Source organism: Callospermophilus lateralis, chromosome 13, assembly GCF_048772815.1.
Source record: "Callospermophilus lateralis isolate mCalLat2 chromosome 13, mCalLat2.hap1, whole genome shotgun sequence".
Classification (NCBI taxonomy): domain Eukaryota; kingdom Metazoa; phylum Chordata; class Mammalia; order Rodentia; family Sciuridae; genus Callospermophilus; species Callospermophilus lateralis.
Window position 1 is genome coordinate 59,546,478 of NC_135317.1, and position 18,471 is coordinate 59,564,948.

The 18,471-nt window shown below is 34.1% G+C and overlaps 1 protein-coding gene across 1 annotated transcript in view; it reads right to left on the minus strand.

Moving 5' to 3' along the window:
• The window catches only part of Dnah14 (dynein axonemal heavy chain 14), a 343,676-nt gene that overhangs the window by 245,493 nt on the left and 79,712 nt on the right, over positions 1-18,471 (minus strand). The window contains exons 11-17 of the mRNA XM_076872908.1: positions 13,069-13,195; positions 12,503-12,808; positions 12,445-12,467; positions 11,536-11,633; positions 7,354-7,490; positions 6,199-6,543; positions 34-379 (exon numbers count right to left, since the gene is read on the minus strand). Coding sequence (XP_076729023.1) covers positions 34-379; positions 6,199-6,543; positions 7,354-7,490; positions 11,536-11,633; positions 12,445-12,467; positions 12,503-12,808; positions 13,069-13,195 — 1,382 coding nt within the window. The remainder of the gene's footprint in view (positions 1-33; positions 380-6,198; positions 6,544-7,353; positions 7,491-11,535; positions 11,634-12,444; positions 12,468-12,502; positions 12,809-13,068; positions 13,196-18,471) is intronic.

Here is an 18,471-nt window from a genome sequence, read left to right on the forward strand (position 1 = left end):
AGATCAAGTTTTTGGTGAGAAAAAACAAAAAACTTACGTTGGCTTTTAAATTACTAACGTCCACTCGTAGACCAGCAATATTTGCTTCCAATTTTCCCCTGAATTTTGTTAATGCAGCCTCCCTGTTTGTTTTATTTAACTTTATAGTTGTTTTTAGTTGACGAAACTTGCCAAAAAGAATTTTATATATGGCAATTTGCTCTTCTGAAATATATAAATGGTAATATCTCACAACAGAATACAACTGATTAATTGTGAAGTACTCATCTTCTAATTGAAATATTTTGGATGAAATCGCTTCCAAAAAAGTGAAGTGTTCCACAAATTCTTCTACTTCAGTGGGCTTGGATTCCAGCTGTCGTAGTGCGGATTCTATGATCTGAAGTCATCAACATGTTAATTATAATTATGCATTAATTTTTCACTAGTTTTGAAGACTACTCTTTTCTATTTCTCTGACTTCTATTTCTGAAAACATCTTCTGGACATAATTCTAAGTGTTATTTAAATCTTAGGGCATTAACATGTTAAGTCCTTCTATTGTTGAAAGAAGGCATTTGAACATAAGTAAAAAGAAGGCATTCTCACATGTAAAATAAATGCTACTCACACATAATGAAAGAACTACTGTGAATAACTGTTTTCAAGAAATAAAAGCAATGTAAATAGTAAGAGTATTGAACATTTGTGTTCTAGGTTCTTTAGGTACCTGATTTATTAAGATAGTGTGTTTGCTAATTAATTAGTCTTATTTTCTCTAGTTTATACTGGAAACAAATGAGTCTCAATGGGAATAATTAGACTAAGGTTAGAAATATGGCAAGTTACAGAACTATGATTTAAATCCCAATCTAATTCCCTACTGTATTATTTCTATCATAATTATATCTATTATATGTATCAGATCTATACTCTTTTCAGAAGTATTTCATTCCATGCAATTTTTGAAGTAATTATATCTCTGTTCTCAGATTATCATTTTTTTCATTGTTTTGAGGACTCTTGATGAATATTTATGTATGATTTTACATAATTTTGGAATGAAAGTCAGTTCAGTTTTCATTCTTCACAGGCTTGTATTGCTTTTATGTGACTCTTTTATTTCATCATAAAAATTGCATGTAAAACTTGCAATATAAGAAAGTTCATAAATTAGAAAGTGATCTATTATTTCATCACACAATGATAACCATTGTTAATACCCATTGGAGTTTTGCTATGTGTGTGTCTCTTTTATCATAGAGTTTATATAAATAGGCTTTACATTCAGAGAGATGTGCTTGATTCTCAGCCTTAGTATTTACTAACAGTATGAATCTAAGCAAAATAGTTTTACTTTAGGAATGTTGGTGTCCTCATTTGTAATCCTGAGTATCAAATAAGATAATTTAATAATGGGCTTATAATAGTGTCTGGAACATAGAAAGTACATCAGTAATGACTGGTAAAAGAAAATCGTGGATAAGTTTTCCTTATAATTGCAAAAATATTACAAAATAACATTTATTTGTATGCACATGCTTACAAGCAAAATCTTCAATTTGGATTCGAAACTAACCTTAGAAAGTCAATTAATATGATTCCTCACATTAAAAGATTAGAAGCTGAGAGTTTGTGGTGCATGGCTCTAACCCCTTTGATTTGGGAGGCTAAGGCAGGAGAATTGCAAGTTTGAGGCCAGCCTTAGCAACTTAGCGAGACACTGTCTCAAAATTAAAATAAATAAATTTTGAAAAAGAAATTATTAAAGGAGAACAACTAAAAAATTATCTCACAGATGCAGTTAATAAACACCTGATCAAATTAATTTATGATTAAAAACTCTTATTAAATGAAGAATAGAAGGAATAAAAGGAAGATACCAAAAACATCCAAAAATACACATGAGGGCATGCAGAAGCCAGAGAGAAGATGAATAAACAGAACTTTCAGAACTAGTTTAGGTGAGGAGAAGCTCAGAAGCAAATTTCTTGGACCAAAAAATCATGCCTCTTCTAAATATAGAGATTTGATTCATACTGTCCCCATTTGCCAGAAACTATTTATGAGAATTTTGCTGATAATAACAGGGAGGAAGATGGAGAATAGGACTCTTTAGTGATCATAGCCTTGAAGAAAGGTCAGTCTGAACAAATATCCATATGTGAAAATGTCTTCACAAGCGCTAAGGAAACAAAGTATGATATCAAGATACCTAGGTGTAGACACATTAAAGAGGGTAGAGAGCATAGTCTTATATTATCTGTATATCATTTCCCCAACCCCAAGCAGCACAGCCCAGAGAGACCTATTGTCCACTTGAAGAAAATGGATGGAAATGAATACAGGACTTTGCCTTGGATTCCAATACTGAGCCCATCATATTAAAATCCAACACCAGGAAGGCCCCCTATGTTAGTCTGCTTCATGTCACTGTGAACCAAATACATGACCTGAACAACCTAGAAGAGGAAAAGTTTATTTGGGTTTCAGAGGTCTTTGTCTATGATCAGTCAAATACATTGCTTGGGGTCTCATCTGAGGCAGAAAATCATGGTAGAAGGGCAATGTGTAGGAAAGCTCCTCACCTCATGGCAGACAGGAATCAGAGAGTGAGCAAGGCACCAGGACAAAATATAAACCCCAAAGGCATGCCTTCAGTGGCCTAGTTCCTCCAGCCACACCCCACTTCTCTACAGTTACCACTCTGTTAATCCATATAAATTATTAATCTATTAATTGAATTAATTCACTGAATAGGTTATTGTTTTGACACACTATTCCAAAGTCCCAAATAAAACTTCAGGTCTTTTTGAAGCAAAATACAAAGGATTTATTCTGGCTGGGGTCAAAAGCACAGAGAGCAAGCAGTTCTACAATCCTCAACCACAACTGGGAGTGGGAACCAGCTTATAAGGACTAAAACCACAAAGAAGGCGGGACAGAAGAGGCAATTATAATCACAAGATACATTTCATAAAGTGAAAAACTACATATTATCAGAAGCACATTTTTAGAAAAACAAGCTTGCATTAGTTCCATAGTTCAAGGATATAGTGGTCAGGGTGCAAGTGGGTGATGGTAGAGGTGTCAGCTTCTATGTGAGTGGGCTCATGTAGAAGGACGACTAGTTTCACACAGGGTGAAGTGTCTGAACAAAATGGAGTAAGTCTGGGCTAATTTTCAAGTCAGCCCATAACAATAGTTACCATAATGTAATCACTTCATATCCTGCATTAATACAGGAGCTTTTGGTGTGGGGATACTTTATATCCAAATCTCAATACCCCCAGATTCCTAAACTAACCAGGAACTGAACCTCTAGATCCACCTTGATGCCAGGCCAGACCTCGCAGTCCTAGATTTCAGGTTTATGCTGCAGACTTGATCTCTACTACTGGTTTGACTTCAGTACCCTTTGGCCCCACACAGCCCTCAGTGTCAGGCCTATACCAACAGTCCCAGGTTTTAAGTCAATCCTTGGAAGTAACAAGCTCCAGACCCACTCCAGGAGACCAAATCAACAAATTCCCTCAATTGGATTCAGGCTCTAAGTCCTTGCTGACTCAGGCACCAGTCAAGCCAGCCTTAGTGTGGCAGCAGCAAACTTGCCCATGGATCATGCCAGAAAGCCTGTCCAGAATCTCTGAACTAGCTGACTGGTGAAGAATTGATCCAGACAAAGTCAGTTTGCAAAATCATGTCTTCAAAGTGCAGATACCAATCCATTGCCAAAAGGATTAAGAAAAAAAGAAACATGATATCACCAAAAGGACAAAATAAAACAGCTTTGGCCTTAAGAAAATGGAGAGGAATAAACTGCCTGATTAAAAATTCTTCAAGATACATATTTTAAGAAAACTCAGTGAACTTCAAAAAAAAAAAAAAAAAGAAAAGAAAGAAAAAAGAAAAACAACAACAGAGAAACCTCTCAATGAAATGCAAACAACACCCAAAATAAATACAATAATTGATCAGAATGAGAGTTGGGACTGTAGCTCTGTGGTCGAGCGCTTGCCTCATACTGGTGAGGTACTGGGTTTGATCCTTAGCACTACATAAAAATAAAAAAATAAAAAAATAAAATAAATATATTAAAAAAGAATTGCTAGAGCTGAAAATATAATTAAAACTAATAAAACAGAAGGACTGTGAACTCAAAGACAAGTTACTTGAAAATACAGTCATAAGACAAAGAGATTAAATAATAAAAATAAATGAAGGAGTACTGCAAGACTTATGGGATAATCAAAATAGCAACTTTGTGAGCCATAAAGGGACAAGAAAGAGAAAAATAAAAGGGTAGAAATCTTATCTAATGAATAGTATCCCCAAACTTTCCACACCTGGTGGTGGGGGGACATGCAAAGAAAGAGAGAAAGGGGGAGGGAGGGAGAGAGGGGGAGGGAGGGAGAGAGGGGGAGGGAGGGAGAGAGAGAGAGAGACACCAGCATAGTAAGGCCAATGTCTCCAATCAGATTAAACTCAACAGGACAACCAATTCTGCAACCCTCAACCATGAAGATGTATTATATTCAAACTGCCAAAACTCAAAGACAGCATCCTGAAAGCAGAATGAGAAAAGAAGCATTTAATATGCAAGGGAATTTCAACACGGCTAGCAAAGGATTTATTAGCAGAACTCTTACAGGACAGTGGAGTGGGATAGTATATTCTAATGCTGAAAGGAAAAACTGAACAAAGAATAGTGAATCCAGCACAGCTGTCCTACAGAAACAAAGGAAAGATAAGAGAATTAATCATCACCAGACCTGTCTTACAAGAACTACCACAGGGAATTCATCAAAAAGGGGTGGGGACACCCCCCACCACACACAGAGAGAAACTAAAGTATACCAGTAGAGAAAATCACTTAACCTCAAAGGAAGAATGTAATAGAGCAAATGATCCACAGAACATACTGAAAACCATTACAAAATGATAGTACTTAACCCTTATGTATCAAAAAAAAAAAAACCACTAATTTTTGGTAAATATGTTGTAAGCCACAGTGTGAAGTGCTTCTGGGAAACATCCCTAAGAGTAGAACAAGGAGATTCTGATTCTCTGCTGCCTTCTTCCATCCTGTTCCCTGGAATGAGAATATGAGGATCAGACAGACTACAGCCATTTTAGGGCTATGCATGTTGTATCACGCTCAAGGAAAGGCAGAGAGGTGAGCTAGAAACAGCCAATGTTCCTAATGACTTCACGAAGCCATTGTGCTATCCCTGGGGTATCTTTCTCTGTACTATTTTTTCCTAAGAGAGAAATTGGTTTCTAACTTGTGTAAGCCACTGTCATCTTTTGTTTTGTTTTGTTTTCTGTCATATACAACTGAATCTAAATTAAATGAACGTATCCCTGCAATATTCTTCCCTTTCCTCCCAATGCCTTCAGATCACTCGTACTTCTTTGGATGTTAAGATTTTTTCAAGAAAGTTACCCACAACTCCACCTAGGCTATGTTAGATACTTCTGTCAGTATTTACTGCTAGATTAGACTCTATGAGTGCAAGAATAAATCTATCCCTCTCAGCAGTATATAGTAATGGTTTAATAAATATTTGTGGTCTGATTGAATAAATAAATAGTAGCTATTATCATAAATTCATATCTTTAAGCAGGTCTGAGACACAACTGAGAGTGCTTGTGTAAACAATGGCTAGTGTAACAGACTTGTCCTAGAAATTTACATGGGTGATAGGTAGGAATAACTAATGATGGAGAAGTTTATTTTGGGTGCGCCTAAGTTTTCATATTTTCTAAGCTCCAGAGGCTTCAAACCACCATGGTTTCTGAGGAGTTCTGCCATCACAGGAGTATTCCCCCCGAAAAAAACAAAAACAAAAACAAAACAGTCCTAATACACAGTGAAATGTGGAATGTGTGCATTTTATTCCAAGATACTTCATAATTTGATGAGACTTACATTCTAGTGGAAGAAAATACACAACTTAATGGCGGGTGGTAAAGTATTCTATAAAATAAAACAGGGGGAAAGGAGGTAGAAAATGATATGTAATGCAATTTTAGATGTGGTGATCAAAGTGTTTCAGGGAGTGATATTTAATCAAACATTTAAACAAATATAATACTATCACATCAGAATTTTCTGAGGATAATACTTAAGATGTTTATTTTCTGATTGTATATCCTAAAATTATAATCTACCAAATTGAAATATTCTTATACCAGAGGAATTTTCATAATACTTACTTTCCATAGCTTTGTACTTTTTTTCTCAATTACAGACCTCAAGAGGCCGTGGGTTATCTGTAGGATGTTTTCAATGTATGGTAAGCATTCTGATTGATAATCAAAACTTAAAACATTGAAAATACCAATTCGCTTCTCAATGGTCATAGTCAAAACACATTGAAAGTAGTTTTGAAATTTATGTAGAATAGTTTTAAACTGTGCTGAAGATAATTCTTTCAAAGATGATATTTTCATACTCATGACTTTGGCTTTCTCAACCATGGTACAATATTTTAGAAACTTGTAGCTGTAAACACTAACTAGGCCCATTGAATCACCAATAACAGTCAGGAGACTCACAATCTGTAAATAAAAATATTAAAAAGCCAGAATTCTTATTGTAAGAGTGAAAAAAGTATGGCCTGATAAACTAATAGTTCTTATTAAAATAAAATAACCTTATGTGAATTAATTTTGTTCAGAACCTCTATTAAATATCAAAATATATTGGAAATAAAAGAAATATAAGAAATTCAGATGACTAATTCTTGACTTTTATGGAAAGGTTTATTTGGCTATTTAACTTTATAATTAATATGCTACTTTGAGCCACATACTAGAAAGATCAATCATTTATTTTCTTATTGCCCTGTTTTAGAGTATATGTTCTATACATAGTCCCAGAAAAGCCAAGTCTTACATACTATGTGAACTCATCCAACTTCCAAGACATAGTTAATTTGGATATTGTGACCCAAGTTGAGCCAATTAGATTATCTATGAATCTGGGGAAAAATATCCTCTTAGATAGTAACAAAGAGTTGGATAATGTGTTAATATTTGGCAAGATGATCTTATGCAGGAGCCATAAAAGAGAAATCCCATGGTGAATAAAATACACTGTGGTGAGCATGAATGAGAGATTAAGGGAAAGACAAATGAGAAGATAATATGGGAATGATTTTCCAATTTCCATAAACTGTGAAACTCTTAATTTTCAATAAATCCCTTACATCTGAGAATTTCAGGGGTTTCTACTCCCAAAACCAAACATTCCCTGAGATGAATAGTTCTTTTTTTAAAAATTCATTATATTTACATATAATATCAGGGTTCATTTTGACATAATACAAACATGGAATAAAATTTGCTCCAATTCAGTCTCCAACTTACTTTATTTTGATAGGCAGTATCCATTTCAAAAAGTAGCTGACAATCTGGCCATCTAGTTTTTTTGGATAAATCCATAATTGAAATCCAATCAATAAAGATAGACAGGCGGGGATCTTGGTAAAGAGGAGTAATTTTGGCTAAAATATATAATTTGAAATTTAATATTTTCAGAAGTCCCATTAAAAGCAGGACTTTTATTATTAATGTTATTAATGATATTTAGAACTGCTAAAAACTGAGATTGATTTATTATGAGGGTTAGACAGTATACTGATCTATACTAATTGATGGAATTTAAGGATAGATGTAAAAGTTTAGATTTAATATAATAGAAACAGAAGAATCATTCATAGATAATTGTGATGATACAGGAGGGCATAAATAGTTTCTATTAAAATAGAAACTAAGTTGTTCAGTTAACAAGCATTTGAAATATATCTGCTCTGTGGAAAATATTATACGATTAAGAGTACACAAAGATTAGAAGACACAACCTCTACCATCAAGGAGTTCATAATCTAGCTGAGCTTCTAGATTTCCATAGGCAAAACAAAAACAAAAACTAAAAAGCTTGACCTGCATTTTACACTTTACACAAAATATCAACTCAAGATGGATCCTACACCCAAATATAAATCACAAACCTATAAAACCTTTGAGAAAATTAGTGTGACATTGAGTTTTGCCTAACTAAGAGTTTTTAGATGCAAAAACATAATACATACAATAAAAAAATGATGAGCTAGATATACATTATCAAAATTAAATAGTTTAGCTCTATGAAAGAGAATGAGATGATAAGGTACTGACTGGGAGAGAATGTTTACAAATCATAGATATGATAAAGCACTTGGCCCAGATTACATGCAAAGACCTCTCATAATCCAATAATAAGTAGACTGTTACCCCAATTTAAAAAATTAGGCAAAAAAACTAAGGAGAATTTGATGAAAGAAAATATACAGGTGGAGGATAAGAAAAGATGAATAATAATAAACAAGTGAAGTGAAAATTACTGCCATATCACTATACACATATAAGAATGGCTAAAATTAAAAATATCTCACAACATCAAATGCTGACAGGGATAAAAAGAAACTCATACATTGTTAGCAGAAATTTAAAATAATGGTACTACTTTTCAAAATTGTTTAGTTATTCTCAAAAAAAATTAAGCACACACTTTTGACCCAGAAATTCCACTCCTATTTACTCAAGAAAAAACTATGTTCATCAAAAGATCTATATGTGAATGTTTATGGTTTATTCATGACTACCCCAAATTGGAAATAACCTAGATGTGAATGAATCAACAATCTGGTAAATCCAGACAATAGAATACAATTTAGCAATAAAAAGAGACTATGAATTTATATAAACAATGTGAATTATAGATGCATTTTTCTCAATGAAAGAAGCCAGACCCAAAAGGCTACATATCCATTTATAGAACATTCTGGAATAAACAATAAGAACAGAAAACGGTTCAGTGTTTGCCAGAAATAAGGGATGAGGGAAGGTTTGACTGTAAAGTGGCTATATAAGAGAATTTGAAAATAACAGAATTGTTTTGTTTAGAACCGTGATGGTGAATATGCAACTGTAATTTGTCAAACCCCATAAAATTATACCCAAAAAGAGTATGCAAATTTTCAAAAATCAGGATGTTGAGAGAGTTTGAGATGTAATACAGACTGTGACAAATTAATCTAACTATATTACAATTGAACTACATAATTTCACTGGAGGGTGGGAAAGAAAGGATTTGACCTCAGTAACTCTGGGAAATACTTTCTAAATTGGAAACTGTAAGGTTAGATAAAAAGAGAAGAAGATGAACTGTTTGTAAACACTGTACTTTTCTCAGAAACATTAGAATACTAAGTCTGAAATCACTTTACAGGTGTAACAAATACGAAACTAATGTTGATGGTTTTTTGTTTGGTTTTTTTTGGTACCATGGATTAAAGCCAGGGGTGCTTGACCACCGAGCCCCAGCCCTAGCCATTTTTTGTGTTTTATTTAGACAGGGTCTCCTGAGTTGCTTACGGCCTCACTAAATTGCTGAGCCTGGGTTTGAACTCGTGATCCTCTCACTTTAGCCTCCCGAGTCACTGGGATTATAGGCATGCACCACCATGCCTGGCTAATGTTGATTACTTGAACCAGATTTTCTATAGCCAGAGGGGAAAAGTTACATATAGGGAAAGGGAGAAAGCTAGAATAAGATGTTGGATTGGTGTCAGATATATCAGTATGAACTTTTGTTAGATGTGGTGGGGGGAGAAAGAGTATTAATATAGTATACTCAAAAAACTTAATACCAAAAAACCAAATAACTCAATCAATAAATGGGCCAAGGAAATGAATGGACATGATGATATACAAATATGTGAAAAAATGTTCAACATCTCTAGCAATTAGAGAAATGCAAATCAAAACTTCTCTAAGATTTCATCTCACTCCAGTCAGAATGGCATCTATTAAGAATACAACAATGATAAGTGTTGGCGAGGATGTGGCTTTTTCCCCATACATTTCCCACACTCATACATTGCTGGTAGGACTTCAAGTTGGGGCAACCAATCTGGAAAGCAGTATGGAGATTCCTTGGAAAACTCAGAATGGAACCTCCACTTGACCCAGCTGTTCCACTCCTTAGTTTAAACCCAAAGGACTTAGAAACAACATATACAGTGATATAGCCATATCAATGTTTATAGCAGCACAATTCATAATAGCTAAACTGTGGAACCAACTTAGATGCCCTTCAATAGATGGATAATTGACAAGGAGTTACAGTCAGCAGAAGGGAAAGTTAATTTAGTTGGTTTAAAGACTCTTGCAGCCACAGAGAATGTTAAATTGATTTCATTTTGCTATACGGAGAAACTGCAGCATATGATACAAGGGGACATGCTTTCGGAGGGTGTATTGTCCTTCACAAACTATGTCTGTGATTTTACAAAACTTGAAAATAACTGTCTTGAAATTTAATAGTCCTTTTCATATGCCAGTTCTTATCTCTAAGACATGTGGGTAGTAAAAGAAATGCATATAAATAAAGATTTTACCAAATAAAAAAAGAAAGAAAGAAAAAGAAGGAACATGTGAGAAGTTTGAGGAAAAACTTAATTCTTTGGACTGAAAAGCCTCACTAATTGGGAGAAAGATTAACCTCTAGCTTTATTATAAAAAAGTTGCTAAATTCAACTAATAAAATACTGGGCTAAAAAATCAAGTTTTCCCAAAGGGAGGTAAATCACAGTAACATAATACTGAAAGTTAGAAGACAGCAGAACAATCTACAGAATACTGAGGAGAATACTAGGGCAGGGACACATCTTAACAAGCAACTACAACTGTCTATAATATCTGTAAGTGTACAATATAGTATGAAGGTGACATCTCTGGATTTTATTCAGCAAGAAACTTCTATCAAGCTGATTCATAATAGACTGCAAGAATTATTAAAACTGTATGTTATTTCTTGATTTGAATATTTTATCTTAATACAATGCAAATTTTAAGTATGAGATTTCAAGGGACATAATGATTGCATTTCAGCCAGTTTTTGAGAAGAAAGAAATTTAATAGGTAGTGGTAGTTACAAAGCACAATGAAAAAGACTGATTCCTGGGTCTTGCAAAAAAAAAAGAAAGAAAGAAATCAAATAATGCAGGAGATACCAGCTTCCCCTTTAAAGAGGGCTTTTTTTTTTTTTTTCATCTGAACTCAACAAACTGTGGTCACATGATGGGAAAACAAACATTACACTTAAGGAGCTGTTTTAAAATCCTTTTAAATTCTTTGTCAGGCTAGGAATTAAGTAGTTACCATGTAATTTCAAATTGTGTACACACAGTTAGAAAAGAATTATTAAAAAGTATCTTATATTATAACATAAAAATACTTCCTATTTGTTATGTGTCATAAAATTTTATAATGCATAACTAAAAAATTCAAGCCTTGGGTTATTTTCCCAATCCTTATCTTTTATGCACTCTGTGGCTGTATGGATGATTCACACATGCTCAAATAATTCTAAATTCATATTGATCCCCAAAATTATGAATTTATGGTCTTCTCATACTCTATGTCTGCTATGTCTCTGGGAAAGAGCATCAGATGCTTAAATTCAAGCCAATATTGCCAAAGAATACTAAACTGTTAAATACTTACTTATATAGTTTTCCATAGTAGTCACCATATTTTGGATTTTTATTGAAAACTCTAATCTATTGGGATCTATAAGGAGATTTGTAGGGAATTCTGGAACTCTAAGAAAAAATAAAAGAATATTTCAGGAGAATATAGTAATTAACAAAATACAATTACTCATAATGTCAAAAAAATGTCTGATACTTACTTATCATTCAAGTTTTTATTCTCCAAATCAATTGTAGTTTCTGTGTGATTTCAATTGAAAGAATGAGAGAATTTTAAAAAATTGATTGATATTTATAACAGTTAAATGACAACTTGATATGTGTCAGTGCTTTCCAAATAGTCTAAGAAAGAACTCTAGTGGTCATCTGAAAGGCAATATTCAAATAGCACACTCCAGCCCAGATTCTGGAGTCCAAGAGTTTGAAACTTTAAAAACTTTCATTTTTTTTTAAGCTGTTTTGGGGATGGAACCCAGGTCTTCATACATGCTAGGCAAATGCTCAACCACTGAGTTATTTCTCCTTCCAGGTAGTATCTATCCTGATGAAGAGAGTTCTTTAATCCTTTCAATGAGAAACTGCTTGGCTTTTTTTTTCTCTTCTTCTTGTGGTATTGGAGATTCAATTCTGGGGTGAGGAGGATTCTACTACTGAATTATATCCTCAGCCCTTTATACTTTTGAGACATGTCCTCACAAAGTTGCCTAGGCTAGTCTTGAACTTGTGATCCTCTTGCTTCAGCCTTTTGAGTCAGTGAGGTTACAGGCATTTGCCACCATGCCCAAAATTGCTCATGTAATGAGATGAAATGGATATGGTATTATTACTTACCTGCACCACAAATGATCTATACATTCACTGCTCATTTTTGGCACTGTTTATCTGTTTATCTTAAAATTTATAAAAATAATAATCTATAAACTGATAATTCATAAATAAATTTCTCTTACATATTATTTTACAGCTATTAATGTATTTACCCTCATTGTTAATGTCTCATTTGTCTTACCTGAAATGTCTTCAAAGTTATAAGAAAATATTTGTGGTTCCTTGGCTTTTGGGAGCAGTTCTTCACTTACGTCATTTTTGACATTATATTCATTTTCTGACATTTCATCTTCTTCACATGTCATACATTTTTCAGGGCCCTGGTCAGACTCAGGAAAGTTCTCTTGAGAATTTTCTGGAGAATAACTCTCAGAAGGAGTTCTCAAGTGTAGATTTACTTCAAATATTGGGGCATATATTTTTCTCAGATTCTTCTCCACTTTAATGCCATTCGAAACCTAATTTAACAGATATGTTACCAATCTGGTGACAATATATAACTAATAGGATGTTTAATCTAGGGTAATAAATTTCAAGTGGTAAGTTGAACTTTAGTGTAACTAAACTTACACATTAAAATACTTTTTAATGGTATGAGTGGCATATGTATATGTTTGGTGTGTTGAATAAGGAAGTGTGAACAATAATCATAAATCACATTTTTACTTCCAAAACTTATAATTCAAAAAATGTTTATATTTTTCAAGTAGGATCTTACCTCATTAATATCAGTGTTTGTTTTTACTTCTGAGTTTTGAACAGAAAAACTATCGGAGTTTGAATTAACCAGTTCATCACAATCATTTGTTATGTTTCCAACAGGAAAAAAGTTGTCCTTGAATGTTCTAGATTAATAAATGGGGAGAAAAAAGTAATCCTCTTAAAGTCATATATCTCATTAATATAAAATTATATAAAGAACTTCTATAACTCAACAACAAAAGACAAAAAAAAAAAAAGTTGAAAAATTGACAAAGGATTTGACTGGGTCCTTTTCCAAAGAAGATGTACACAAACAGCTTTTACTTAACTCAGACAGTGACAGGGCACCAATGACTTTGAGCAGAGGAAAGTGGATCAATCAGGACTGCATCACTTTGACCGCTGACATTGGGGGTTGGCATTGTGGGAAGCCTAGGGACTCTGCCCTTGATCATGGGGCCATACTGGAGAGAAGCTGCTGAATATTCAGAAACAGAGATCCAGTTCTGGGATGGGGGACACTGCAGGCAGAAGGCTGCTAGGTGAGTTCCCTGAACACCCCAGGAAACCTAAACAGAAGGCATCCATAAACATAGCCAGAGGGAGATCTGTTAAGGTGGAAAATTGCCTGATCTGAAGCAACAGACAGTAACTGCTCCCAGCCTTATCCAGCTCCAGCTCCTGACTTCATGGTCACAACTGGTGAGTGAAAGAGCACTGTTCGGACACTGTCTGGACTTTGCATCATTCACAGTCAACAGAGGGAATTAATGCCTGCTGTTCACAACTTGGGGCAGTAGAAATTAGAACCCAGAGTCCCTTTACTACAGTACTCCAGAAAGTGGCTTTGGCCAAGAGAATACGGAAAATTCACAACCAGAGATCCTGTGTTCATAGACAGCCAATGGGCTCTACACCAGAATGAAAAGGATCCTGCAGAGGGGAGCAGGTACATGGCTATGGCAATCACAAGAACAATCAAGAGCCTGAATTCCTGTACTCAATGGAAACAGCCAACCACAACATAGCAACTTACAAGCAATCAGCTGCAGGCCCTGAGCTGATAAACCAGAATTGGCTGGTGGGAAATCCATAACAACTAGGGAACTGGTTCCTGTGCCCCAGCAATTCTGGAGGGATCCACAAGACAAAGAATAATGAACATTGGCTAATATCCAAACCCCAGTGAAATCTAAACCAAGATTCAATAAGAATTTTCTTCACTTTGCATGATTTACAATTATGAATAATTGTTATCCTAATAGCCAATATTGTACCTGCAATCCATTTGAATGTATTTCATCTAAAGGTTTAAAACATTAATTGGAATCAATCTTTCTTTTTTTTCCTAGCTCAAGTTTATACTTGCTTTTCTTATGCCTTATTCATCGTCTTGCATTATCTGCTACTAACTTCAAATACCTACCATCCATCTATACTCCTTTCTATGTTGGTGGAAATTATTCTTTTCTTTTTCGATCTTTCTTTTTCCCATTTTCCCTTCTCCTTTTTGCTCAATCTTTCTTTTTCTCCACCCCTTTTAGCCCTCATTTAAGGTTAAAACAATTGTGCTAAATTTAATAATGTTTTTTTAACCTATTCCAGAACTTGTAATAGAGATCATGCTTGTATTTGAGTAACTGTGAGGAGCAATACCAACAAACTTAAAATAAGATTGAATATTATTGTAGTATTGGAGTATTGTTTCTTATAATAAGATTGAATATTACCAGGCTTCGTTCTGAAGTTATTATAGTAAATAGAGTGGTATCTCTCAAAGTGGTGGTGACATTTGGGATCAGCAGAGGTCAAACATTGACTTAAGTATCAATATCTGGATATTCACCCAACTCAGGGCTTTTAAGAGAAAGGAGCTCAGAAAATAGTTCCTTGCTTAAAAGAAGAAGTGAGAACTATTCCAATAAATGGGTAGACACATAAACAATATGAAAAAGCAAGGGAACAAACCACACCAAACAGCCCATGCTTCCACAACTGACTCCATTGACACCACAGTGGAGGTAATGTCAAAGGAAGAATTTAGAAAGTTTATCGTCAAACTGTTCTAAGAGCTAAAAGAAGATGTAAGGAGTAAAATTAGAAAGAAAATTCAAGAAGTGAAAGATCACTACAATAAAGATATACAGGTTCTGAAAAAGAACAAAATAGAAGTCCTGGAAATGAAAGACTCTATAAACCAAAATTAAAAATTCAGTGGAAAGCATCACCTATAGATCAGACCACTTTGAAGTTTTAGGCAAAGTATACAATCTTGAAAATAGTGTTGACTTCAAAGGCCCTAGAAAAAGAAGAAAACACCAACACCAAAATCAGTAGAAGTCATGAATAACTAAAATCAGAGCCAAAATTAATAAAATTGAGAAAAAATATGAATGATCAATGAAATAAAGAGCTGTTTTTTTTGAAAGGATAAACAAGGTTGATAAACCTTTAGCCAAACTAACCAAAAGAAAGAGAGAAAACTCTCAAATTATCAAAATTTGAGATGAAAAAGGAACTCTCTCCACAGATACTACTAAAAACCAGAGGATCATCAGGATCATCAGAAACTATTTTGAAAACTTATATTACAATAAATTAGAAAATCTTGAGGGTGTTGACAATTCCTAGCATTCTTCAAACTGAACCATGAGAATAAAGAAAAATTAAACAGGTTAATATTAAGTAATGAAAATGAAACAGCTATCAAAGCCTTCCAATAAAGAAAAGCCTAGGACTGAACAAATTCTCAGCTGAGTTCTACCAGACCTTTAAAGAAAAACCAATAGCAATCCTCCTCAAATTATTTCATGAAATAGAAAAGGAGGAAACACTGCCAAACACATTCTATGAAGACAGTATCTCCCTGATTCCAAAACCAGAAAAAGACATATTGAGAAAAGAAAACTTTAGGCCAATATCTTTGATGATATTGATGCAAAAATTCTTAATAAAATATTGGCAAAATGCATATAAAAACACATTTAAAATATAGTGCACTATGACCAAGTCAGTTTCAAGCCAGAGATGCAAAGTTGATTCAACATATGGAAATCAGTACATGTAATTCACCACATAGAGTTAAGGTCAAGAATCACAGAATTATCTCAATTGATGCAGAAAAAAATATTTGACATAGTACAGCACCCATTCATGCTTAAAACACTAGAGAAACTAGGCCTATAAAGAACTTACCTAAACATTGTAAAGGCTAACTATGAAAAATCCAGAGCCAATGTCATACTGAATGAAGAAAAACTGAAAATATTTCCTCTAAAAACAGGAACAAGACAAGGATGCCCACTTTCACCCACCTAGTCAATGTAATCCTTGAAACTCTAGCCACAGCAATCAGGCAAGAGAAGAAAATTAAAGTAAAACAAGTAGGAAAAGAAGAGCTTGAATTATCTCTGTCTGCTGATGACATGATCTCAGAAGACCCAAAAAACTCCACCCGAAGATTTCTAAAACTCCTAAATGAATTCAACAAAGTAGCAGGATATAAGATCAATTCTTATAAATCATTTGGATTCCTATACTCCAATAATGAATCTGCTAGAAAAGAGATTAATTATCCTATTCATAGTAGTCTCAAAAAAAAATCCCTTGTTAATCAATATAACAAAAGAGGTGAAGAACCTCTACAATGAAAACTATATAACACTAAAGAAAACCTTTGAAGAAAATCTCTTAGAAGATGGAAAAACCTATCATGTTCTTAGATAGGTAGAATTAATATTGTCAAAATGGCCATACTACCAAAAGTGCTACACAGGTTCAACAAAATACCCTTCAAAATTCCAATGACATTATTCACAGGACTAGAAAAAGCAGTTCTGAAATTCATTTGGAAGAATAAGAGATCCAGAATAGCTAGAGTAATCCTTAGTGAGAAGAGTGAAGCAGAAGGCATCACAATACAGGACCTCAAATTATACTACAGAGCTATAGTAATAAAAACAGCATGGTACTGGCACCAAAACAGGCATAGAAGACACAGAGAAAAACCCACATAAATACAGTTATCTGATTCTAGACAAAGGTGTTAAAAACATACATTGGAGAAAACACAGCCTTTTCAACAAATGGTGCTGGGAAAACTGTAAATCCATATGTAGAAGAATAAAATTTAACCTTTATCTCTCACCCTACACAAAACTCAACTCAAAGTGGACCAAAGACATACATATTAGACAAGAAACTCTGCAGCTGCTAGAAGAAAATGAAGGAAATGTAGGCCCAACATTCCAGCAAGTCAGTACAGGAAGCACCCTCCTAAATAAGGCTCCTAAAGTACAAAAAAAAAAAAAATCAATAAATTGGATGGCATCAAATTAAAAAGCTTCTGCACAGCAAAAGTAATAATTAAGAGCATGAAGAAAGAGACTGCAGAATGGGAGATCTTTGCCATGTGCTCCTCAGAGCATTAATATCCAGAATATACAAAGAATTTTAAAAAATTTAAAAAAACACAAATAACCCAATCAATAAATGGGCAAAAGAAGTAAACAGACACTTCTCAAAAGAATAATTACAAATAGTCAACAAATATATAAAAAAAAGTTCAACATCTCTAGCAATTAGGGAATCTGAATCAAAACTACAGTAAAATTTCATCTCATTTGAGTCAGAATGACAATTATTAAGAATAAAAATAGTAATAAATGTTGATGAGAATATGGGGAAAAAGTTAGTTATATATTATCGATGGGACTGCAAATTAGCATAACTACTCTGGAAGGTAGTATGGAAATTGCTCAAAAAACTAGGAACTGAACCACCATGCAGCCAGATCAATGTTTATAGCAGGACAATTCACAATAGCTAAATAATGGAACCAACCTAGATGCCCAGCAGATGAATGGATAAAAAACATGTGTTATATATGCACAATGGAGTATTACTCAGCCATAAAGAAGAATGATTTTCTGTCATTTTCCAGTAAATGGATTGAACTGGAGATTATCATGCTAAGTGAAATAAGCCAGTCCCCAAAGGCAAAGATCAAATGTTTTCTGTGATATTCGGAAGTCAATCTAAAATAGGGGGGGGATAGCAATAAAGGGAAAGAGAGAGAAAGAAAAAAAGAACAGAGGAGATTTCATCAAAACAGAGAAAAGATCAGTAGAATATATAAGCAAATTGAGGATAAAGAAGGGATGTTATAAAAGAAGAGTAGAATGATTTTGATTGAAATTTTATATGTGTATCCATGGATATGACATGGTGGGTTGCAGCATTGGACGTATCCAAAGGACACTAATTTAAAAAAAAAAAAAGTAAACTGTATATGAATTGAATAGGAATTGCTGGATAGAGGGAAGGGAGTGGGGTGGGGCGAAGTGAAAGTGCTGGGGACTGAATTGGAGTGGGTTGTGTTCTATGCTTTTTTGATTATGTCAGGGTATATCCAGGTGTA